Source organism: Camelus dromedarius, chromosome 4 (genome assembly GCF_036321535.1).
Source record: "Camelus dromedarius isolate mCamDro1 chromosome 4, mCamDro1.pat, whole genome shotgun sequence".
In the NCBI taxonomy this organism is placed as follows: Eukaryota; Metazoa; Chordata; class Mammalia; order Artiodactyla; family Camelidae; genus Camelus; species Camelus dromedarius.
This window is the reverse complement of record NC_087439.1, coordinates 16,362,231-16,388,475: the sequence shown is the minus strand read 5'-3', so window position 1 is coordinate 16,388,475 and position 26,245 is coordinate 16,362,231. Positions and strand designations below refer to the sequence as shown.

General features: G+C 37.8%; 2 protein-coding genes across 14 annotated transcripts in view; both read left to right on the top strand.

The window, feature by feature from the left end:
* NCKAP5 (NCK associated protein 5) overlaps positions 1–26,245 on the top strand; it is a 918,970-nt gene that overhangs the window by 419,446 nt on the left and 473,279 nt on the right. The window lies entirely within an intron of this gene.
* Positions 9,069–11,418, top strand: LOC116152898 (E3 ubiquitin-protein ligase CHFR-like; the record flags this gene model as incomplete). The annotated part of the gene is given in 1 exon segment (XM_031451102.2): positions 9,069–11,418. A coding segment is annotated over 1 exon segment (1,398 nt), but the record flags the coding sequence as incomplete, so codon positions are not given.

Here is a 26,245-nt window from a genome sequence, read left to right as displayed (position 1 = left end):
GACCCTGACACTGAATGAGCCTGAGTTGAAATCATCTCTGGCAGATAACTGTCTAGTTTTTCATGAAACAACCCCCCCCTTTTAGAACATTGTAGAGGTAATTGTTCAGTGTGGAAAGTACCCAGGAAATACCAGCACGCAAAAAGTGACTGGTTGCTCAAAAAAAGGAACTTTGGAAAAGTTACCAGTGTTTTATGACACTTATTTAAATGATACTAATGAAAAATCACATTTATGTATTGACTGATTTAACAAATAACTTGTGGAGCACCTACTGTGTCCCCAGCACTATTCCAAGCATTGGGGAAACATCAAAAAAAAAAAAAAAGCCAACATCTGAGAGCATACATTGTAGTGGTTGGGGAGACAGACATTTGATGTAATTAGTGTCACATGGTGGAAGCAGCTATGAGAAAATGGGATCAAGGTCAGGGAAACTGGAGTGCCAGGGGATCCCTGTGAGCGTTCCTGGTAGTACATCACTGAGAAGTTAGCATTTGAGCAGCGCTTGGGGAGGAGGCATGAACCGCGGTGATATCTGGGGGAGGAGTGTTCCTGGCCGGGAGTATTGCCTGAGGAACAGCACACAGAAGCAGGATGGCTGGAGGGCAGTGAGGGAGGGGCTGAAGAGGAGAAGGTAAGTCACAGAAGTGATGAGGGGCAGAGGGGTAAGTCATCCAGGTCCCCAGAGATCTCTGGCTGATGCCCTGAGTGACATGATCCTTTGGAAGGCTTTGAGTGAGTGCTCTGATCTGATCTGATTTACTGTTCTTCATATAACTGTTTCCCCCAGTTCCATCATTTATCACTGTTTCCCCCAATTCCCTCATTCCTTAGAAACACTTAAGCCCTGATTTTCATTCATATCCATTATTTCCCCTTTTTCTCCCTTTTTCTCAATATTGTTTCCCTCTTTCCTTACTTAGCCCACCCTCCCCACCCTGGAGTTTTCAACTTAACTATATTCCATTAAATAGAAAGCAGTTCATCACAACCAGATCACCTTATGCTTTTAAAGAATAATACTTACAGTATTCTGTTTTTAGCCACATGAAAGGAAAAACAGTACAAAAATGTTATAGAAGAAGTATTTTTCTAAAACTATATAATCGAGGCAGATCATTATTTAAAAAATCATCAGTGAACCTGTTATAATCACAGTCTTAATGCATAGCATGCCCTTTTAAAAATGTGACTTTAGGCAATAAATCTCTTTACTTATATGTTGTTAAGGTAGTACCCAAGGTACCATTTTTGAGCAATTGCTTTTAATTTTTTTTAACACATTGTTTATTTTGGAATAATTTTGGAGTTACATGAATTTGCACACCTGCACACCCTTTAACCAGTTTCTAGTGTTAACACTTACATAACTATGGTGTAATTACCCAAACTAAGAACTTAGCATTGGCGTATTACGATTAACTAAGTTCCAGGTTTTATTGGAATTTCACTGGTTTTTCCAATAATGTCCCCTTTCTGATTTAGGGTTCAATTCAGGGTACCACACTGCATGCAGAAAGGTTTCTTTTTAATGGCTAGGTGACACATATGTGGAGGAAAGAATGGAATGAGGTAAGTCTGCATTCAGAGTCTGGCTTCATCAGTAGTTAGCTCTGTGACCTTGGACACATTCCTTTACTGGTTTTTATCATTTCTCTCTGTGCTTTTGTTCTGTTAACTCAGGGCTTTACTTGCGAAAGCTGTCGTTCAGCCTATTAGATGTTTCCTCTTTGTTTCTTTGTTCTTAATTTGTTCTTCCATGAAAGTAACTATCGCCATACAAACTTACCTTTCACTATTTCTCACAAACTGCTATGAGATCATGTTTCTCTTTATTCTGGGAGATTGTGTTTCAGCTTGAGTTTCCTACCATTGGCTCAATTTACTGCAAGATCTATTCTGTTTCCTTTTTTATTGAGATAAAACTGACATATATCATTATATGAGTTTGAGGTATACAATATAATGGTTCAACATTATGTTCAGGTTTCCCCTGCTATCTGAAAGTAGATCATTCCTATGAAACCTTCAGTAAACTGAGACGGTGTAAAGCTTCTCCCCAATTACCTTTTTTCATAATAATTCAAATCCTCTTTGGATTTCAGTTAGCAAAAAAAGGTACAAGTATAGGTCCTTCGCAGAAGTGAAGTCACGCAAAGCAGACTTTCAAAAAGCAGGGGCTACCTGTATATTGCAAAATGATCATCACAGTAAGTCTAGTTAATATCTATAGCCACATTGTTATCAGTCTTTTATCTTGTGATGAGAACTTATAAGATATACCCCCTTAGCAACTTTCATAGCAATACAATATTATTAACTTTAGTCGCCATGCAGTATGTTACATCCTCAGGACTTACTTTATAACTGGAAATTTGTACCTTTAGGGTCCTTTCACCCATTTTGCCCACCCCCTCCCATCTCCCTACTTCTTTCTGGGTATCTATGAGTTTGTTTGTTTTTTGTTTTTTTTTAAGATTCCACATATAAATGAGATCATAAGGTATTTGTCTTTCTCTATCTCACTTAGCATAATGCCCTCAGAGTCCATCCATGTTGTTACAAATGGCAGCATTTCCTTCTTTTTTATGGCTAAATAATATTCCACTGTATATACTGTATACCACGTTTCTTTTATCCATTTATCCATTGATGTACACTTAGGTTGTTCCATGTCTTAGTTATTTTAAGTATGCAGAAGATGAACGTGGAGACACACATATTTTTTGAAGATAATCATTTTATTTCATTTGGATAAATACCTGGAAGTGGAATTGCTGGATCATAAGGTAGTTCTATTTTAAATTTCTTAAGGAACCTCCATACTGTTTTCCATAAAGGCTGCGCCAATGTATATTCCCATCAGCAGTGCACAAGGGTTCTCTTTTCTCTACATCCTAGCCAACACTTAGTTCTTGTTTTTCTGTTAATAGGCATTCTAACAGGTGTGAGATGATATTGTGACTTTGATTTGCATTTGCTTGATGATTAGTTATGTTGAATACCTTTTCAGGTACTCAGTGTCCATCTGTATGTCTTATTTTGGAAAAAATGTCTCCAGGCATACCTTGGAGATATTGCAGTTTTGGTTCCAGACCTCTGCAATAAAGCGAATATCACAATAAAGTGAGTTACATGAATTTTTTGCTCTCCCAGTGCATATTAAAGTTATATTTACACTATACTGTATTCTAGTAAGTGTGCAATAGCATTATGTCTAAAAACAGCAATGTACATACCTTAATCAAAAATACTTTATTGCTAAAAAAAAATGTTAACCATCTTCTGACAATGCAGGATTTCCACAAACTTTAATTTGTAAAAAACACAGTATCTGCAAAGCACAAAAAGTAAGCACAGAAAACAAGCTATACCTATATTCAGACGCTCTGCTGGTTTCTGAATTGGATTGTTTGTTTGTTTTGCTGCTGACTTGTGTGAGTTCTTTATGTATTTTGGATATTAATGCCTTATCAGATATATAATTTGCAAATATTTTCTCCCATTCGGCATGTTGCCTGTTAACGGTTTCTTCTGCTGTGCAGAAGCTGTTTAGTTTGATATAGTCCCCTTGTTTATTTTTGCTTTTGTTGCCTTTGCTTTTGGTGTCAAATCCAAAAAGTCAGAACCAAAATTGATCCCAAGGAGCTTACTGCCTGTTTTCTTCTATGAGTTTTATGATTTCAGATCTTATATTCAAGTCTTTAATACATTTGAGTGAAGTTTAGTGTACAGTGGAAGATAGTGGTCCAGTTTCACTGTTTTGCATGTGGCTGCCTAGTTTTCCCAACACCATTTATTGAAGAGACTGTTTGTCCCTTTGTCATAAATTAATTGACTATATATGTGTGGGGTTATTTCTGGGCTCTCTAATGCTGAACTATGTGTCTGTTTTTATGCCAATACTGTACATTTTTATTTGTAATATGTTTTGAAAGCAGGGAGCATGATCCGTCCAGCTTTGTTCTTCTTTCTCAAGATTTCTTTGGCTATTCAGGTTTTTTTTTTTCTCTGTGTGTGTGTGGTTTCATACAAATTTTAGGATTATTTATTCTATTTCTGTAAAAGAATACATTGGAATTTTGATGGAAATTGCATTGAATGTGTAGATTGCTTTGGGTAGTATGGACATTTTAACAATATTAACTCTTCCAATCCATAAGCACAGAATATCTTTCCATTTATTTGTACCTTCTTCAATTTCTTTCATTAGTATCTTAGAGTTTTTAGCATATAGATCTTTTACCTTCTTGGTTAAATTTGTTCTTAGGTATTTTATTCTCTTTGATGCAGTTGTAAATTTGATTTTTTTTTTAATTTCTCTTTCTAATAGTTTATTATTAGTGTATAGAAATGCAACTGATTTTAGCCTCATGGGAAGCTTGGACTTGTCTGTTTGTGTTAATACATTAATGTTAGCAGTGGCCATGGCAGTTGAGTTTGAAGTATCATCCAAAGAAGAGAAGCATCTCAGACAACACATAATTCACAATGTTTATCATTGGCTGAAATACATCCATAATATATCTCTGGAAAAAGAACCAGGAGTGTTATTTTCTTGTTCACAACAACCAACTTAATAAGTTAAAAAGCTATGTCTTTCTAAGAGTTTAGAATGATAAGTGCCAAACTTGAGACATATTTCTGTGTGTATGTGCTAAGTTTTGGAACTAGTCCCTGCATGTTATTTTATTCATTTAATTATTCAACCTATCCAGCAGAGAATAAAATGAAGTCCTTGCCTTCATAAAATTTATAATATAAAATACTTATTACACAAATACATCAATGTCATACTTCTCATGATCTTTGTTCACAGTCAGTAATTCCAGAAATCAATAAAACCACCCAAATTGAATAACTTTGAAAATTTTAATAAAATATTTTAAATTATTCACTTAAAAATTATTGAAGTATAGTTGATTTACAGTGTTGTGTTAGTTTCAGGTGTTCAGCAAAGTGATTGGTTTTATATATATATATATATATACACACACACACAAATACATACATACATATATATGTTATTCACTTTTAAGCAAATAAATTATAAGAGAAATGTAAAATATTTAAGCTGAATGATAAAAACACTACATTTACTCAAACTTATGTGATGTAATTAAATCAAAACTTATGGTGAGATGTATAGCTTTAAATGTATGTAGTAGGAAAAGAAAAGATTTAAGATTGATCACTCATCTAACTCGAGCAGAAATAAAGAATACATGTAAAGAAAGGAAAGAAATAATGAAATAAAAAATGGAAACCAGTGAAGTACAAAATGAAGAAATAGTGGAAAATTTTCTGCAACACTAATTTATCCACATACACATAAAAATCATAAGATAATTAAACTTGTGACCACTGGGTATTTGATATTAAGAATTATTGTCAAGTTTAGATATAAACTTTATATCATGTTTGTGTGTTTCAAAGAATTCTTATTATTTAAAGATACACACAGAAATATTATCCATGATGTCTGGATTTGCTTCAAAATAATACTGGAAGAGGGAAATAGATGGAGATTTAGATGAATCAAAATTCACCATATTTGATAACTGTAGAAGTTGAGAGTTTACTGTACTTTTTGCTACTTTTATAAATGTTTACAATTTTTCATAATAAAAGTTTTTTAAAAATACCCCCCACCAAAAAAAAAAAAAAATCTGCCAGGCTCTAATGATTTTACAGAGGAGTTCAACAAAACCTGTAGTGTAGTAGATAGTATTTTATACAAACCGGTACTGAAAGAAGATGAAAGAAATATCCCCAACTCACTGTTAAAAAAATAAAAACTAAACTTTTCATTTATGAAAAGTTATATATATATAAAAAGATTACAAAAGATAGTATAGAGATTTCCCTTATTCCTCATACCCAGCTTCCCAATATTAACCTCTTATTTTAGTGTGGTGCACTGGTCACAACTAGGAACCAATATTGCTACGTTGTTATTAACCAGAGCTCATTCACTATTCACACTTCCACAGTTTCACCTAGTGTTCTTTTCCTGTTTCAGAATCCAGCCAGGATAACTGCTACATTTACTCATCATGTCTCCTTAGGCTCTTCTTGGTTGTGTCAGAGTCTCAGAGTTTCCTTGTTTTTGATGAGTCTGTCAGTTTGCGAGGAGTACTGGTTAGCTGTTTTGGGAGATTTGTCTCAATAAGATGTGTCTTATGTTTTTCTCATGATTAGACTGGGATATATGTGGGGGAGGGAGACCACGAGTTAAAGTGCCATTTTTATCACATCATATCAAAGTTGCATATTATCAATATAACTCATCATTATTTGGGTCAGCCTTGGTCACCTGGCTGAGATGGTGTTTGTCAGGTTTCCACCGTGAAGCTTCTCTCCCACATTGCCTACCATCCTGACCTCTTTGGAGGGAAGTCTCTCTGCACCGCCCACACTTAGGAAGTGTGGAGTTGTGTTCCTCCTCCTGAGGGGGGAGCATCTACAAAAATGATTTTGAATTCTTCTGCATGGGAAATTTGTCTGTTCTTCCCTGTTTATTTATTAAATCATTTATATTACTATGGATGTGCTGATACCTACTTTGTACTTTGGGTTATCAGCCAGTATAAACCATGTAATTTTATTGCTCAGTTTGTACAGCTTTGGCCTTCAGGAGGCTGCTTAATTGTTTGGCTCTCTTGTCCCTCTGACACACTCTCATCATTGTTTTTGTTTGTTTTCCTTTCCTTTCCTTCCCTCTCCTCTCCTACTCTTTTCTCTTCCTTCTTAGCACTTTCTTACTTTCTGGCTTTACAAGATGCTTCTGGCTCGCCTTGTATATTTCCTGCCAGTCTCAGAATCAGCCATTTCTCTAAGGACCACTGGTTTCATTTAATGGACAGGGTATTTGAAACCAAGATTTGGTTGCTAGGTGCCAACTCACTTTTATGACGCTTGTTCAAAGTGGTCTTTATTTCAAGAATTGGTTGATTGCTTAACATTAGAAAATCAATTAAAATAATTGACAACAGTTATAGATTAAATACAGAGAACAAAACCTCAACAGATATAGAATAAAACGTTTAATAAAGTTCAGTACCAGTTCATACTAGGTTTTTTAAAAATATAGTCAGCCAAGAACAAAAGGATGTTAAGGATGTTTTCTTAAATTGATTATACTTAATGGTGAAAAGTTAGAAGCATTTCTTTTTTTTTAATTGACGTATAGTTGGTTTACAATGTGTTAAATTCTGGTGTACAGCATAGTGATTCATTTATACATATGCATATATATATATGTGTGCGTATGTATATATGTATTTTTTCCTTTTCATATTCCTTTTTGTTATAGGCCATTACAAGGTGTTGAGTATAGTTCCCTCTGCTATATATACATTGTTCCTTTGAAAATCCATAACCAAACCAGAATGCCTCCTGTCACTTCTGCTATTTATTTTTACACTTCTGGGTCTGACTAGCATGATAAGTAAGCGATGTAAGGGTTGGGAAAAAGCACAATTTGTCTTATTTGCAAATGATGATTGTCTAAATAGAAAATCTGAGGGACTCTTTAGACAAACTTTTAGAGGATTGCTGGAAATAAAATGAATATGCAAAATAGAATTCTTACGTATCCATCATCAACTCTTAAAGTAGTTTTAAAAGACAGTACTTGAAATCATTTTTTAAAAAGGCATATAGGAATAGATCTAGAAAGGAATATGTGAGATGTTGATGGAGAAATTGTTGAAGAGTATAAAAAGGGGACAGAAAGTAGTGAAGAGTTATGTCATATATTCTTGGAAGGGAGAATTCTATACCATTAAGGCATCAGCTTATTACCCTCCTGCATGATTTATACATTCTGTAATTCCAATTAGAACCCCAAAAGGGTCTTCACAAAATCCAAAAAGCTAATTTCATATTAATATTAAAAATGTAGGTTTAAGTATAGATGATATGATTTTAAAGAAAGATAATAGGAGGTGTTCTGTCCTACCACACATGAAGGTTTATCATAAAGCTAAAGCAATTAAATCTGTGTGGTGTTGGGTTTATTGGATATTCCAATAAACTAGGAGAATAGAATGGAGAGCCTCGAGTAGAGCCACTTACATACAGGAATACATAATGGAAGTGGAATTACAATTCAGTGGGGGAAGAACGGACAACTTTAAACGACTCCTGTGACAATTTATATAGCAAATTTATACCATTTCATTGCTACCAAGTATAATACACAGAAGTAAATTTTGAATGAATCAAAAACTTAAAGCTTAACTTAAATGTTGTGATTTTTAGAAGCAAATGTAAGGACATATCTTTATAATATTGAAATGGTGGAGGATTTTATTTTAAAAACTTAAGATAAAATGTACAAGACATAAAGAGAAAGACTGACAAATCTTAACACATTAGAAGTAAAATCCTGTTTAAAAGAAAAAGGAAAAATATTATTAGCAAAGCAGAAGAGGGTGCTCTTGGCTGATACAAGAGATTTGCAAGGCAACCCAATCAGAGAGTGCCGTGACCATAAACACTGAAAAATTTCTTGTTCAGAAAAATGCAGATTATAGATTAAAACATCACTGGGATAGCATCTCATGCCCATGTATTTCGAAACAGTTTTAGAAGTCTGAAAATGCCCGTAGGCAAGCACGTACAGAAATTGGAACTCTTCCATATTGTTGAAAGGAGTGTAACTGATGTAGACACTTAGGAAACATTTTGTGTTGCCTAGAAAGGTGAATGTGGAACACAACCTGTAATATAGCAGTCCAAACAATGCTTATTGACATACAGGTGGAAGAACTCTAATATGTGTAGGAACAACACACGCCAAGTTGAGGATGTTGGCTACTTCTGGGGAGGGAGGAGGCCTTAAATTATGTCCATTCATTTAATTTTTTAATGAAGCAAATATCATAAAATGTTTAAAAATTTGGGTGAAGTTAAGTGACATCTCAACATTTCTAAATATTTTCTGAACTTTTAAAATATTTTGTTACTAACAATCTTAAGTAAATGTAAATAAGGTCAAAATTAAAAAATAAATGTAGGGGTAGGGGAATAAGACATACAAGCTATTAAGTACAAAATAAGCTACAAGGATATATGGTACAACACGGAGAGGTGCAGGCGTCCCCCCAAAAGGGTGTGGTCCATCCATGGCAAGTGACGACATCACCAGCTTCCCTTTGGCTCTCCCAGGCAGAGAGGGAGCATCCTTTTCTCGGTCGGAACCCCAGGATCAGGAGGACTTGGGGCCTGTTAGGAAGAGAATGAAAGGAGATGCAGATGGGGATCCCAACCTGGACCTGCCAGCGGGGGTCGCAGACCAGGACAGAGACACCCAGGCCAGCCTTGAGGTCAGAGCTGCAGCCGTGAAGCCAGACAAGATGGAGGAGACACTCACCTGCATCATCTGCCAGGACCTGCTGCATGACTGTGTGAGCCTGCAGCCCTGCATGCACACCTTCTGCGCAGCCTGCTACTCGGGCTGGATGGAGCGCTCTGCCCTGTGCCCCACCTGCCGCTGTCCAGTTGAGCGCATCTGCAAAAACCACATCCTCAACAACCTGGTGGAGGCCTACCTGCTACAGCACCCGGACAAGGGCCGCAGCGAGGAGGACATGCGCAGCATGGCCGCCAGGAACGGGATCACTCAGGACATGCTGCAGCCCAAAGTCCGGAGGGCCTTCTCGGACGAGGAGGGCAGCTCCGAGGACCTGCTGGAGTTGTCAGACGTGGACAGTGAGTCCTCGGACGTTAGCCAGCCGTACGTTGTGTGCAGACAGTGCCCTGAGTACCGAAGGCAGGCGGGGCAGCCTCTTCCCTGCCCAGGGCCTGGCAGTGAGCCAGGGGCACCAGCAGCCCCTGGGGATGCACCGTCAACATCCACCAGTGTTGCAACAGCCCAGGACTACGTGTGTGCCCTGCAAGGAAGCCATGCCATTTGCAACTGCTGCTTCCAGCCCATGCCCGACCGGCGGGCGGAGCGTGAGCGGGACCCTCGCATTGCCCCCTAGCAGTGTGCTGTTTGCCTACAGCCCTTCTGCCACTTGTACTGGGGCTGTGCCCGCACCGACTGCCTTGGCTGCCTGGCCCCATTCTGTGAACTCAACCTGGGTGACAGGTGTCTGGACGGGGTGCTGAGCAACAACAACTACGAGTCGGACATCCTAAAGAATTACCTGGTGACCAGGGGTTTGACGTGGAAAAACGTGCTGACCGAAAGTCTCGTGGCTCTGCAGAGGGGAGTGTACCTGCTGTCTGATTACAGAGTCACCGGGAACACCGTGCTGTGCTACTGCTGCGGCCTGCGGAGCTTCCGAGAGCTGTCCTACCAGTATCGGCAGAACATTCCCGCTTCCGAGCTGCCGGTGGCTGTAACATCCCGTCCTGATTGCTACTGGGGCCGCAACTGCCGCACTCAAGTGAAGGCCCACCATGCAATGAAATTCAATCACATCTGTGAACAGACGAGGTTCAAGAACTAAGCATCCAGTGAGGCACCCAGATGGCTGAGGAATATTGGAGGTCGAGGACAAGTGTTTCAGAAAATACCGAATTCCGACAGTTTGAGGGCATTTTACAGCCCCCCTTAGGGGACACTGGGGGGGGGGGGATCTCCGCGTTGGGCCCTGTGGTGTGACTTTTACTTTGCGGAGTGAGACCCTCGGTAAGAAGCCCTCCAGTGGCCTGGGAGGCCCAGGGCGGCACAGGACGGCACAAGCTGTTCTCCGAGCTCTGGGGCCCGAGAAGCAGCCATGACCTGTTCCCTCCCGCTGAGATGACCGCAGGCCTGCCCTCTGCACCTTCCCGCACCACTGCAACACAGCCATCCCTCTTCAGGAGAAGCGTCCTGGGAGAGGGAGGAAAGTTTGTCAGGAGCGCTGTGTCCTTTGAGGAAGGGGAGGCTGACAGGCCGTGGGCGTCCAGCACGCCTGCTGCAGGGCGAGCCAATGTCTCACGCTTGTGTTTTCATAGATTTGGTGCTTATCCTCTAATAAGACTTACCTATCACAACCAGTAGCACAAATGATATAATTTATAGTGTACAAATTGGACTAAAATTGGGGCTAGTATGATATTTGAAAGAGTATGTCTCTGTCGATTACAAACAAGTCATCAGCCATCCAGGGCTGCTAACCCCAGACCCCCGGCGTCGAGGGCAAGGTCGGGCCCGTTTCTTGCTCCTCCCCTGTGTTGGGGGCTGGGGGCTGCCCAGGGGTAACCCTCTGGCTCCTCTGGAGCAGCCCCTTCCCGCCAAGAGCGTGAGGGACCCGTGCTTCCCTGAGTCCTCGCCCTCTCCTCCTGCGTTGGGTGTGCCGTGTCATCCGGAACAATACTTGAAATTTTGTTCTTTGTTTAAAAAAAAAAGTTTGTTTATCCTTTGTCGAAATCACTTGTTAGGTTTGTCTGCAAAAGGGTAACTTTTTTGCTTCTCCTCAGGAATACAATTTTCAGCTTTGTCTTGCTCTTGATGCAGACTGAGAAGCAGCGCTCTGGAAGAAGGCTGCCTTCCTGCGTCCCAATAAACAAGCCGTGTCTGTTTCTAAAAAAAAAAAAATAACTGGAGTATAACCTTTAAAAATGTGAATCACTGTGCTGTATACCTGTAATTTATATAATACTGTGCAGCCACTGTATTTCAGTGAAAATGCAGTTAACTATGTGAGATGATGGATGCGTTAGTTATCATGATCTTATATAATGTATATGTGTATCAAATCATCACTTTGTACAGTGTAAATATATGTCAGTTATTCCTCAGTAAAGTTAAAAACTATACAAAAATAAAAAATAAATCAAATTTTAAAAGCTGTCATACTATCAGAAGACAAGATACAAGAAATTAGAAGAAAATATTAGATTGCTCAGAGGCAACTCTTAGACAATATAAGATATTTTTGTGACCTGAGCATAGTGAAGTCAGGTGTTCACATGGCATCAGGGCCTTGAACTGTGAAGGTAAAATAAGGAGAACAGGTACACTAAGAAGCATGTGCTTTTATTGAGCAAAATATGATGCAAATTGAGTTAATAAATTAAATACCCTTTTAAAAATTTCAACAGATGCATTAGAAAGACATACAATTCTAGAAACTGTCAGAGAAATCTTTAGAATAATGCTTAAGATTAGACAGCTGTATTTTAAAAGCTGTGTCAGTCTAGAGCGCGAACTCTAGGGCTCTTTCAAGCAGAAATTGTGTTCCTGAAGCAAATATTCTTACTCACCGGTTCACCTCTTGCTAACCCCAGGCCTAGCCCGCAGGGGATTTAGGTTAAGATCTTCACTCCTTTTATTCCAAGTCCGAAACTGGAGATAGAAGTGGTATTCTACCAGGAAGCCTGGGAACCATTCAGAATTTGTTCCATTTTCAAACAGGGCAGGAGTTTTAGAGGGCTGCTTACCTAGGTACAGGGAAGTCCCAGGGTCCTTCCTGGAATGGCCTCTGTGCCTCTGTGTTTTACGTTTGAAATGGGGACGGGGAGGCTTGGGACTCCATGACACGTGGCACTTTGCCTTCTTCTTGTACTTAAAAAATTGAAGTAAAATTTACAAATGGTGAAATGCTCATATCTTAATTGTCCAATCTGATGAGTTTAGATAGATGTGTCCCCTTGTGAAACCATCACCCCAAATGAGACTATCGAAAATACAGACTATTTTTATTGCCACAGAAAGTTCCTTCTTAACCCTTCTCAGTCACACCCCCCAACTCCTGCAGAAACCACCATTTATATACCTCAGATAATTCAAGTATTAGTTTTGCCTGTTCTTGAATTTGATGTAAATGCTGCCATAAAGTATATATTCTTTAGTGTCTGGCTTCTTTCCTTCAGCCTAATGTTTTTGAGATTCTTTATGTACTGTGTGTTTCAGTAGGTTTTCCTTTTTGTGTGTGTGTTTTAATAGTTTTTGTAGTCGAATGGTATTTCACTGTATGAATATGTCACAATTTGTTTATCCAGTTTCCTTTTGACAGGGAGGAGATGGGTTCCACTTTGGGCTATTATAAATAAGGCAGCTATGAAATTCTTGTGCAGTTCTTGTGGACATATCAGTTTGCTATCTGGTATGTGATTTACAAATGCTTTCTCTTATTAAGTGTTTTCACTGTCTTTATGAACAGTGTCCTTTAGAACACAAAGGTTTTAGATTTTAAAGAACTCTATTTTTTTCTTTTGTCACTTTTGGTGTCATAGCTAAGATTTTTTTCCTAACCCAAAACCATGAAGATTTTCTTCTAAGAGTTGTGGCTCTTACATTTAAGTCTGCAATCCATTTGGAGTTTTTTTGTGTGTGTTGTTTGAGGAAGGGGCTCAACTTAATTCTTTGGCATGTGGCTATCCAGTTGTCATAGCACCGTTTGTTGAAAAGACTATTCCTTCCGCCACTGAATTGTCTTGCACCTTTGTTAAAATCATTCAATGTGAGTGTGGAGGTTAGGTTTTAGACTTTCAGTTCTACACCATTGATCTGGGTGTCTGCCCTTTAGCCAGCACAGTGCTGTCTGGATTCCTGGAGTAGCCAAGTAACACACAAACTACCGTGTAGTAAGTTTTGAAATTGGGAATTGCATCTTCCAAACTCATTTCCTTTTTCAAGATCATTGTGATTATTCTAGGCCCTTTGCATTTTTATATGAATCATAGGATCAACTTGTTAATTTTTTGTAAAAAAAAAAAAAGAAAGCCAGCTGAGATTTTAATAGTGATTTCATTGCATTGGTCAGATTAGTTTTGTTGGTTTTGGACTTCATATAAATGAATCTAGCGTATGTACTCTTTTGATTCTGAATTCTTTCACACAATATAATGTTTTTGAGCTTCATTCATGTCTTTGTATGTATTAGTAGTTCATTTTTTTACATTGCTACATAGTATTTCATTGTGTAAATATATACACTTCATTTATCTATTCTGTTGTAAACTTTTGTGTGGTTTCTAGTTTTTAACTATGAATTAAGCCACTATGAACATTCATGTGCGAGCCATTATTATGGGCATATGCTTTTATTTTTCTTGAATAAATACCTAGAAGTGGAATTGTTGGACCTTATGTTAAATGTGCGTTTAACTTTAAACATTTTGTAAGAAATGGCCATTGTGTTTTCCAAAGTAATTGTTCTGTTTTACACTTCCACCAGCGATATATGGGAGTTTTGGTTGATTGACATCCTTGCCAATATTTGAAATCGATGTTTTTTACATTTTAGTACATGTAATGGATATGTGGTGGTATCTCATCATTGCTTTTTAAAGAAGTATAGTTGATTTACAATATTATATTAGTTTCAAGTGCACAGCATAGTGATTCAAGACTTTTATGGATTATACTCCATTTAAAGTTACTACAAATTAGTGGCTGTATTTCTCTATGCCGTGAAATGTATCCTTATTGTTGATTTTATACATAGTAGTTTGTATCGCTTAATCCCATCTTGCCCCTCCTTTATTCACTCTCCCTACTATTAACTACTAGTCTCTATATCTGTTGAGTCTGTCTCTGTTTTGTTATATGTATTCATTTGTTTTATTTTTTAGATTCCACATATAAGTGATATCATACATTATTTGTCTTTATTTGACTTATTTCAGTAAGTGTAATACTCTGTAATTTCATCCACATTATTGCAAATGGCAGAATTTCATTCTTTTTTTTATGGCCGAGTAATATTCCATTGTAGGTGTATCTTCTTTATCCATTCATTCATCAGTTAACACTAAAGTTGTTTCCATAGCTTGGCTATTATAAATAATGCTTCTATAAACTTTGAAGTGCATATATCTTTCTGAATTGATGTTTTCATTTTCTTTAGATACATCCTCAGGATTGGAATTGCTGGATCATATAGTAGTTCTATTTTCAGGTTTTTTGAGGAAACTCCATGTTGTTTCCCATAGTGGCTGCCCAATTTACATTCCCAACAGTGTACAGTGGTTCCCCAAAGGAAGAAGTAAACTGTCACTATTTGCAGATGACATGATACTATATATAGAAAATCCTGAAGTCTCCACCAAAAAAAAAAAAATTATTAGAACAAATAAATGAATTCAGTAAATTTGCAGGATGCAAAATTAATATACAGAAATCTGTTGCTTTTCGATACACACACAATGAACTATCAGAAGGAGAAAGCAAGAAAACAATCCAGTGTAAAATCACATCAGAAGGAATAAAAGACCTGGGAATAAATTCAACCAAAGATGTGAAAGACTCATTGTGATTTAATCTGCATTTCCTCGATAATGAAAGATGTTGAGCACTTTTCACATACCTATTATTCATGTGTGTGTATTAAATTATTTTGCCTATTTGAAAGAAGTAGTTTTCTTATTGAGTTGCATTATATATTTTGAATACAAGTCTCTTGTGAAAAATATGTGCTGCAGATTTTTTTCCATTCTTCGGTTGCCTGTTCATTTTAAATAATGTTATCTTTCGATAAACAGAGATGTTTTAATATTGATGAAATTCTGTTTATCATTTTTTTCACAATTAGTGCATCCTGTATTCTAAAGATCTGTGCCTACCCTGTGTTGACAAAAAATATTATTTTGAGTTGTCCTCTAGAAGCTTTTTTCTGATTAATGTGTAGCTCCATGATGCTTTGGGACTTAATTTTTGTCTATGGTATGAGTTAGGTGTTAATATTTGTTTTTAAAAACATAAATATCCACATATTTTGTTGACATTTTCTGAAATGACTTTCCTTCCTCTATTGAATTGCCCTGTTGCCTTTGTTGGACACCATTTGCCTCTGTATGTGCAGGTCTATACCTGGACTCACTTCTGCTCCCTTTATACATTTTTCTATCCCTTGTGAATACTGCATTGTCGAATTATTGTCAATTTGTAATAAGCTTTAAAATAAGATTGTGTAAGTCTTTCAATTTTGTTCTTTTTAAAGGTATTTTCATTATTCTAAGTCGCTTTAAATTTCCTGTCCAACATTAGAGCCAGCTTGTCAGTTTCCTCAAAATACCTCCTGTCATTTATTTTACAATAGTGTTGAATCCTTAGATAAATGTGTGCAGAAGTAACATCTTAACAATATTGAGAGTTTTAATCCTTAAACATGATATAAATCTACATTTATTTGCATCTTCCTTAATATCTCTCAGCAGTATTTTATAGTTGTCCGTGTAGGGCTCCTGAACATCTTATTGTTACGTTAAATCCTAATTATTTTCTGGCCTTTGGTGTGAATGAAATGAGACTTGTTACAAATTTTATTTTCTAAATGTTTGTTGGTAGTTGTTTTGTTTCAGAACTGTAAAAATGGCGTTCCACTTCCTTCAGACTTCCATGACTTCTGATGAGATATTTGCAGTCATTAGATTTGTTGTTCTTCAGTTTCCTTCTCTGGTTCTTTTGTTTGTGAGTCCGTTTGCTTTGTTTTGCCTTTAGTTTCCTGCAGTGTGGTAATGTGATGCTTGGGCATAGGCATCTTTGAAATTTTCCTGTTGAGGTTCACTGATCTTCTTGAATCAGTAAGTATATAGCTTTCACCAAATTGTTTTTCTTCAATTTTTAAAAAAATGTTGCACCACACTTTTTCCCCTATGCTTCTGAGACTATGATCATATGAATCATATGATCATGTGAGTCTCTATGATTTTTTTTCCTCTTTCTTGAATAGATCGGATAATTTCTTTTGATGTGTCTTCATATTCATTGATTCTTTCTTGATCATCTCTATTCTGCTATTGAGTCACTTAGTGAATATTTTATTTTGGATTTTCTGTTTTTCATTTTTAAGAACTTACTTATTCCTTGCACCACCTATTTCTTATCTGAGATATTCTATCTTTCCATTCATCTCAAGGTTGCTCTTCTTTCTTAATGAATGGTTATATTCTCTCTATAAAGTCTTTTTTTCCTTAGTAATACCAGCATCTGTATCTTCCAAGGATTGCTGTCTGTTGATTGTCTTTTTCTCTTCTGAGTTCGGAATTTCCCAGTTGCTGACATGCAGAGTAATTTTTGACTGTATCCTAGACATTTTCAATATTATATCACGAGACTCTTGGTGTTACTTTAATATGAAGGCGAGTATGATGTTTTCGTTTGTTTACTTTAGCTGGAAGTTGACCAGGTTAGGTTCAGGCTTTAAGTTCTGGCCTGCTTTCTGTGGACTGAGGTTCTAATGTCAGCTCACTTTTCACAGTGTTCACAGTGCTGTTTGGATTTGTTCTATGTATGCCCTGCACAGAGGTCAGTCTCATTTTATAGCTATTACCAAATATATTACTAAAATAGAAGTGTGCAGCTCAGAGATAAGCCGAGGAGTTCATACACATTGCTCTTTCGGTCGTCCTTCTTTGTGTGGTTTCTCCGACATTGTTTTTATCTGCGGGGAGGCTTCCTTCTGATACTCCACTCAGGAGGCCAAGGCTTTAGTTTTCCTTTTCTTCTGCACACTTCTCACAGTTGCATCTGCATCTGGAGTTAAGCAGTCAGAGACAGAAAGGAAAAAGCAGCAGAATTTTTCCTCTCAGTCCTATCATTGCAAATAATCCCAAAAGAAAGATCCCCCAGAGTTTTGGATACCAGTCCTGCCAGTGGAATGCCATCCTTCTGCCACCACCCTCCACGCAGAATTGCCTGGGGCTGGGGAAGGAGAGAAGGGGAAATGGAAATCAGCTAAAAGTTAGATGCCCCCGACTCTTTCTGATCCTTATGGACTCCCTCTCCTGCTCCTTGAGCCAGAAAGAGAACTGTTCCCAGAGCTTTTCCTGTCCACACTTGGTGTGCACTTCTGAGTTTTGGGGCTGTTGTTGAATCCAGGTCAGGTGATACCAGAGGGGAAAAATCGTAAACTGACTACTGGTTCAGTAAAACCTCTAGTCTCTTAGCTATACCTAGTACGCTTCACTTTTCAGAGTCCTTGGAGAGCGCTTCTACACATCTGTCCAGGGTTTGTATCTCATTCAATGAGAGCGGTCGACTGGACGGTGCTTGCTCCATCTTTCCTGGAGCCAGGACCCCCAAGTGATTTTTAAGCCAAAATGAGTACCTTCCTTCAACAGTGCTTGGACTCTGAGCTCTATGGAAGCCGTGGGGATTTCATCTCTGATTTATCCCAAGCACCAGTGTTTGGAAACATGGCTGACATCCGGTGCTCTGCTTTACAGCCCAACTGATGGCATTTTGAGTCCCCTGGGATGTGTTCTTTGCTCCCTAATCCTACTCCCAGCATTTCTGTGCCTTAAGTGCTATTCTCTACTCTGCTTCCCTAACCCCAGCATTAGAGGGATGTTGCAGTATATTCGGTGAGGTTTCGGAGTGCCTATTTGCACCTTAGCTCTCTTGCTTTTATTCACAGTTTTCGGAAAACGTATACATATGCTCCTCAGGGTAATTCTTTCCCGGCTCTCAGCAGTCCATCACCAGCAGGTATCAGTCTGTGTCAAGTGCTTGTTGAAAGCTGAGACTTTGCTGGGCGTTTCTGTGCCCTGTCCTCAGCTTTAGTGGTCCCTGCTGCTCACATACTTCAGGAGGACTCTTTCTCAGCTCTGCTTCTCTGACCCAGTATTTACAGGTGATGATTCAATGAAGGGTCATAACAAGAAGTTGACAGGGGATATAGACTGGTTAACTTTTATTTATTCACTTCCCTTTATAAATTTAATAAAACCTTAATTGCTGTTCACAAAAACAGACTGATTTCAGGGCATTTGAAAAGAAGAAAAGTGTCTTCATACAAAAATTAGTAATTTCTCTTTTTTGATTAAACTTTTTTGTATTTCTAGGAAACTATACATTCATATGAAGTTGCAATAAATAATGCAGAGAGATTTCAGTGCATCATTTACCCAATTTCCCCAATGATAATCATCTTGTAAAAAAAGAAAGGATATAAAATCACAATATCAGTTGACATTGATACTGTCAAGATAAAAAGCATTTCCTTCACCATGTGGATCCCTCTTGTTGTCCTTTTATGGCCACACCCACTTTCCTCTTGCTCCCATCCCCTCTTTAACCCCTGACAGCCATGAATCTGTTCTCTATTTTTATAGTGTTGTCATTTCAAGAATGTTATATACATGGAGTCATACATGTGACCTTTTGATTTTGGACTTCTTCACCCAGAATAGTTCTCTGGAGACTCATCCAGGTAGTTGTGTGTGTAGTTCATTCCTTTCTTTATTGCTAACTAATATTCCAAGCTGTGGATATACCACAATTTGTTTAATCATTCACTTGTTGAAGGACATCTGGGTTGGGTCCAGTTTTAGGCTATTATGTATAAAACTGCTATAAACATTCAGGTTTGTGTGGGAACCTAAGTTTCCATTTCACTGGGATAAATACCTAGAAAGTGCCGTATGCTGTTACATGATTTTGACTTATTGATAACATTTTAATCTTTTTGCATAGCTTTTCTGTTGGTTCCTCTGAGTATTACAATATATATCCATAACTTATCAGTCTATTGGGGTCATCATATTACTATTCAAGTGCAGAATCTTACTTTCCTTTATGTCACTTTGCCTTCCCCCAATTAAAAATAAATGTCATAAATATTTTCTCTACAAACATGTAGAACCACATTACCATATAGGATTATGACACTGTTACGTATACATGACATAACCTATATATACATACATATGCATAGCCACATAGTATTATAATTTTTGCTTCAACTGTCAAACAAACATAATTTAGAAAACTCACTAGATGGAAAGTCTATTGTATTTATTCATATTTTTGCTTTCCATGTTCTTTCCTTCCAGATGTTCCAATATTTCTTCTTCTATCCTTTCTTTTCTTTTTGGAGAACTTTGTTTAGAAATTCTTTTAAAGGAATTTCTACTCTCAACAAATTCCCTTCAGTTTTCCTTCATTTGAGAATATTTTAATTTCCCCTTCTTTCCTGAGGGATATTTTTACTAGAGAGAATTCTAAGCTGACAATTTCTTTCTTTTCAACATTTTGTTGAAAAATGCCATGCTGTTTTCTCCTGGCTTCCATGGTTTCTGATGAGAAATCTGCTCCAGTTATAATTGGTTTACCATATAGACATTGTATCATTTTTTTTTTCTCATTGCTTTCCAGAGTTTTTCTTAGTTTTTCATTTTCACAAGTTTGACTGTGTATCTTGGTGTGGATTTCTTTGGGTTTATCTGTTTGGGATTTCCTCAGTTTTTTTAAATCTATAAGTTTATGTTTTTTGTCAAATTTGAGAAATTCACCCTTTTTTTTTTAAGTGCTTTTTCAGCTGTACCCTCTTTCTCTTCTCATTCCAGAACTCTGAGGACATAAAAGATAGACCCTTTGTTAGAGCCCCACACAACCTTGAGGTTCTGTTTTATATTTTTTCAGTCTAATTTCTCCCAGTTGTTCCAATTGTGTATTATCACTGTATCTTCAAGTTCTTTCCTCTGGCCTCCATTTTACAATTGAACCCATTCATTGACTTCTTTATTTTGGCTACTGAATTTTTCAGTACTGGCATTTCCATTTGGTTCTTGTTTCTATCTTTAGTTTCTTTGCTGAGACTTTTCTATTTCTTTGCTAAGGCACATCACCTAATTCTAGTTGCATTCGTTCCAAACATGTTCATAAATGCTCATTTTAGCATACTTATCATGACCACTTTAAGATCTTTGTCAGATAGTTCTAACGTCTCTGTCTTCTTGGGGTTGGTGTTTATTGATTGTCTTTTTTTCATTCTGTTTGAGATTTTGGTTTCTTGTGTGATAAGTAACTTTTTTCAAGGACATCAGGACCTTTGGGTATTATGTTGTGAGACCCTGGACCTTACTTGAACCTTCTGCTTTGCCTGACTTCCATTGACACCGCCCATCGGGAGAAGTGGGAGGCTCTGCTTTGTCACTGCCAAGTTGGCGATGAAGTCCAGGTTCCCCATCAGCCTTCATTGGTACACAAGGGGGTGCTTCTCATTACTGCCGGGCAGGGATGGGAGTTCAGCTCCCCACTAGACGTCTGCCAATATCCTCTCTGAATGGGAAAGGGGTAGGAGTACCTTGTTACTGATCTCACATGGCCTCCACAGACACTAGGGGTGTTTGGCCTCATTACTACTGAGCAAGATGCTGTCTGAAAGATGCAGTCTCTCCCCTAGTCTCCCTCTGGCACCACCCCAGCAGGACGTGGGATGGGGGTTGGGGTCTCATTCCTGCTAAGTAGAGGTGGAATCCAGGCTTCCTGGAGTCTCCACTTCCATGGTGAAGGTCAGGGAGCTCATTACCACTTGACAAGGATGAAAGTCTTCCTTTTCTATCTGGCTTCTTCTCACACCCCTATGGGTGTGTTGGGGTGCCTCTTATATGAAAATAAGTATGGAAATCTCAACTAGAAAATACCAGGGATAGAAGTGGAGACCTCAGAGACAGGCCACTCCTTCACAAACTTGTAGTATGAAAGGCACCCCAAATTGAAGTGATAGCTGAAGGGGGGTTATGGGATCAAAGGAAGAGTTTTGGGGTTTGATTTGTTTTGTTTAAACAATTGCCAGTGTTTGCAATCTGAGAACATCTGTGGTTGAAGAGGGTCAGGTGAGGCTCAGGGCGCTGCGCAGAAAGGGCTTGGGCAGGGCGTCCTGGAACCCCACTTCCTGCCCCTCACAGTGCTCCTCACAGGGTGGAGGTGGGCAGGGGAGGGCAGAGCAGGGGCTGTGATTAAACCCCTGTTCTTTGGCGCATAGTGTTCCTTTCTTCTTTCTCTTTTCTTTACATGCCATGGCAATGAACTCTGCAGGGTCTGAATCATTGTCAGCCTAACCAAATGCTGTGATCATGGAGAGATGGAAAAGGTGGACTTTACGGAGGCTTTTTGAATCATACATGTAGGGAAAAAACCTGCTGTGTCACTACAATCCATACCGTGTTGACTCCATTATTACCAACCTTAAATCATCTGCAACCTGGATTGTTTAGCTTAAACCCACAATAACTTTTGAGCTGTTATATTTATACTGGGACTTTCAGGTTTCATATTTTAAAAATACTGGTTTCTTACCATTTTGAGGCGTAGAGAGTTTGATATAATAATAAAACTTTCAGCTCAAAGAGGAATTTGTTATAGAATATTATTTATGTAGACTTATCTGTATGTGCTTCTAGGATGTAGACTTCAGAAGCCTGTGGTTAGGGGAGAGGAGTGGGGTCTGAACAGGCTGGATGGACAAAGAAATTACTGCAGAGAGAAATATTGCAAAGAGGTTGTAAATTCACATTTAAACTAGTTTTTAATAGATTTTAAAAACGTAGTCATTTTAATATACATACATTCATGCTTTTCATATAAATGCTGGTATTATTGTGACAAGGAAATATAAAATCATTTAAAAATGAATCCATGGTTGCTTTCGATCATCAGGTGTTTTCTAAATCAAATGACATAAAAGAAACAGAACTCTCACTTGGAAATATTTGAGGTTGGGAATCATTGTCACACAATTTTAAAGTTGATTAAAAAATAGAAATGCCATGTTTAACTAAAGGAATATGAGTAATGTTCTATCCAAAGAACAGAACATAAGTGTAAACTTTAAAGCAAGTGTATTTAGCAAAGGGCACTAGCAATTTCAAAGGTTTTTAAAGTGATGTTCAGTGCATTAAAAAAAAAAAAAAGTGGTTCCATCTGTTACTTTTTATTCCTAACAAAAGAGGGGAAAAAGGGAGATCATTTTGATCAATGTCCTTTTAATTCTTGGACTTGGTATAAAATCAATCACAGCGTTATGGCAATTCGTTTATAGTGGTTGAAGTGATACGATGCGGCTTTCAGGGTAACGTGGGTCTCTCTTGCTGAGCGCCTGGGACTTTGATTTGCCGTATTACCTGCTGTGGTGTAAGTGATGCAAAATAATTATTGCGGCTTCCTTGTCATAGTGGCCTATTCCACACCTGCACCCTTTTGTTGGGAGCCCGACAGGGATGCTGGATTTGAGGTCTCCACTGAATAGATGCCCTCCCTGCATAGTCCTCCCACCCCGGATTGATTTATGGATGCATCAGGGTCTTTGTTAGCATGTAAACCCCTAATTAATTTAAAGCCTTCTGTAGAGAAATTAAACTCCTAGTTAAGATTTTTAACAGACTCAGATGGTGCTAATAATGGGAAGCAAGTCCTATTAATGGATTTACCATGGTCCCTGGCATTCGTCCTTTACAATGAGGGCTGGTATCTGGAGCTTCGAGTGTACCCTCAAATAAAGGATGGGCTGTCAGGAAATCATTCTGTGTTGCCTCTAACCCAATTAGGCTTATCATTTGGGTTCTAGCCTCCCATCTGTACGGTGAGAGAGGGAGACAGACAGAGGCAGACATAGAGCAGAAGAGTAGGGTAGGGAAAGAGGAAAACCTATTTGGATTGCATAAACCTGTCAGATGTTTCTTTCCGACTTGCGACTCCCAGTTGAGTATCTGCACTGGAGTTAGCCTTGGTCGAGGTCACAGTAGAGAAATCAAGGCAGTTTGCAGAAAGGTCTGAGAATAAATGGAAAAGTGACCTTAAATCACCACCCAAAAAGTCTTATTTCTTTATTGTGAACAACGAATTCTAAATGGATTAGGGATTTAAATGTAATAGGAAACTACGTAAGTACTTTAAAACCTAGATGGATTTTTCTTTAACATTGGTTTACGGAAAAGCTTTCTAATTAGGACTCAAACTCCAAATGCAGTAAAAGGCTGATATATTTCACATAAAGATTAAACATGTTTGCATGACCAAAAACACTATACACAAAGTCAAATGACCTCTGACAAACTAAGGCAAAATATTAGCTCTCTGTATCACAACAAAGGGCTAATGTACCTAACATATAAAAAATCCTTAAAAAGTGAGGGTCAAAGGGTCAAAAAACCCAATAGAAAAAAAAATAAGAAAGAGACATGTACATATAATTCACAAAAATGACCCATAGGCATATGAAAAATAGTTCAACCTCAGTCCTAATTAGAGACATGCAAAATAAAACAACGCTGAGATACCATTTCTCATCTATCAAAGTGGTAAGAATTAGATATATCACACCATATTCTGTTGGTGAGGCTGTGGAGAAATACTGTCATCCATTGCTAGTGGGATTGCCAATAAGTGCATCCTTTTGAAGGGAAATTTGGTAATAGCCAACAAAATTATGTATGCACTTACATTGAGACCTGGCAATCCTACTTTTAGGAATCTACCTTTATGATACACCTGCTGTGATATAAATGTATATAGCACAAGGTTATTCATTTCAGAATTTTTTGAATTACAAAGTACTGGAAACAACCTAAATGCCCATAGCACGGAGATGGGTAAAATGAACTATAGTCACATGGTGGAATATTATGCAGCTGTGAACAATGACAAACAAGGACGATCTATATGAATTGATCTGGAGTGATTTCCAGGGCATACTGTTAAGTGAAAAATCATAATATAAAGAAATATATATACAGTATGGTACTCTTGTGATAATGAGACCCATAGAAGTATATATACATATATATATATATGAAAATATGAATGTATATGCTAATTTTTTTAAAGAAATACATGAAGAATAAACCAAAAACTAAAGTGATTACCTATAGGTATTGGTTGGGAAAGGAGTGGAGAAAAGTGGTGGTGGGGGAAGGACCAAGGTAGAAGGGATGAGGAGGGAGTAACATTTCTCTGAGTATAATTTTTTGTGTAGCTCTAACTTCTTGAGTCATAGTCATGTTTCACATACTCCCCATATGCCCCCCAAATAGCCACATAATTGAAATCAATCAAGATGTGCTGGGAACCCCAAATAAAATACAAACAGTAACAGATTAGCCAATGATATTATAGATTTTAATAATAGCTAAAGTGAACGAGGTGGTGAAGAAAAACCAAACTAAGTAACTGTGAAAAACAGATTTTTGATTGGATGCTGTAGGGCTGAAGACAAAGAGAATTGCACATAACTGTTGTGATCTAGTAGTTCAGGTGTTTCTCACCGGGACATGGGCTGGCAATTCTGAAACTACTTTCTTTGTAGATTAGAATTAAATAATTATATTGTAGATAATGAGAACCGGGTTTTTATTGTTGGAGAAAGAAGTTATATATCAGGAAAGGGAGAGTGCTGAAACAAACCCCTTGGTGTTTGGGATCAGAGGTATCAGTAAAAACTCATGATTATTCATATGCATGTGTGTGTGTATATTTCACAAATACACACATACATACATGCTCATTTTATATACTCAACCTCTCTATATGTATATATACATACATCTATGTGTATATATGTTTACATGCACACGCACATATATACACAGTGATGTATACAGAAATATAGATACATGTGTATGCATAGGTTACCGTATATACATCTATTTCCTAGTTCTGTCCATTGAAAGGGCTTAAAGCAGTGGCATTCTAATCACAGTGAGTACGACTGGAGCCCGGATCTTGATTTCTAAATACCACTCTCCAATCAGCTGAACTGGCACTCTTTAGAGGAGTGATTGGCTCCAGAGCTAGAGCAGCAAAAATACAAGATGTACTTGAAATATTTTGTTTTGCCAGAATGCAAAGAATCACCCCCAAATTGATGGGGAATTCTCAAAAGAACACAGGATCCAACCTGAAGGAGCTTTTAATGGTCAAAGCTAGAGCAATCTGATCAGCCAGATAAATAATATAAATATAAGTAAGCTCAGAGTTGGACTTTCAACCTGCAGACTAGAATAAATTTCCATGAGTCTATACGGATGGATTCTGAAATTAGTGGGCATAAGTTTGAGGAAAAACAGAATTTTCATAGTCTCAAAGTATCTCACCCAAAATATATGTTACCTACAAAGGGAAGATGGCAACTTCACTATAGAGAGACCTCAACCACCTGACCAAGATCAACATCTCCAGTCAGTGGTGTCATGAACCTCTGGATATGATGCACTAAGAACGTTTTTTTGTGGTTTACTTGTTTAAAAATACATAAGCTGATAATGGAAAAAAAATCAGAAAAACCCAAATTGAGGGGCATTCAACAAAATAACTGATACGTACTCTTTATGACTCTCAAGATTATAAACGTCAAGGAAAGACCAGGGAACTATTATAAACTGCAAGAGATTAAAGAGACTTGCCAGTAAATGCAACATGGGATCCTGGATAGGGTCCTGGAACAGAGGAAGGATATTAGTGTTAGAAAAAAAAAGATGACATTCAGATAAGCTCTTTAGGTTAGTTAATGGTGTTATACCAGTGGTAATTACATTCCAGTTTTATCACTGAGAAAGAAAGAAGTAGTACCTATTTTCT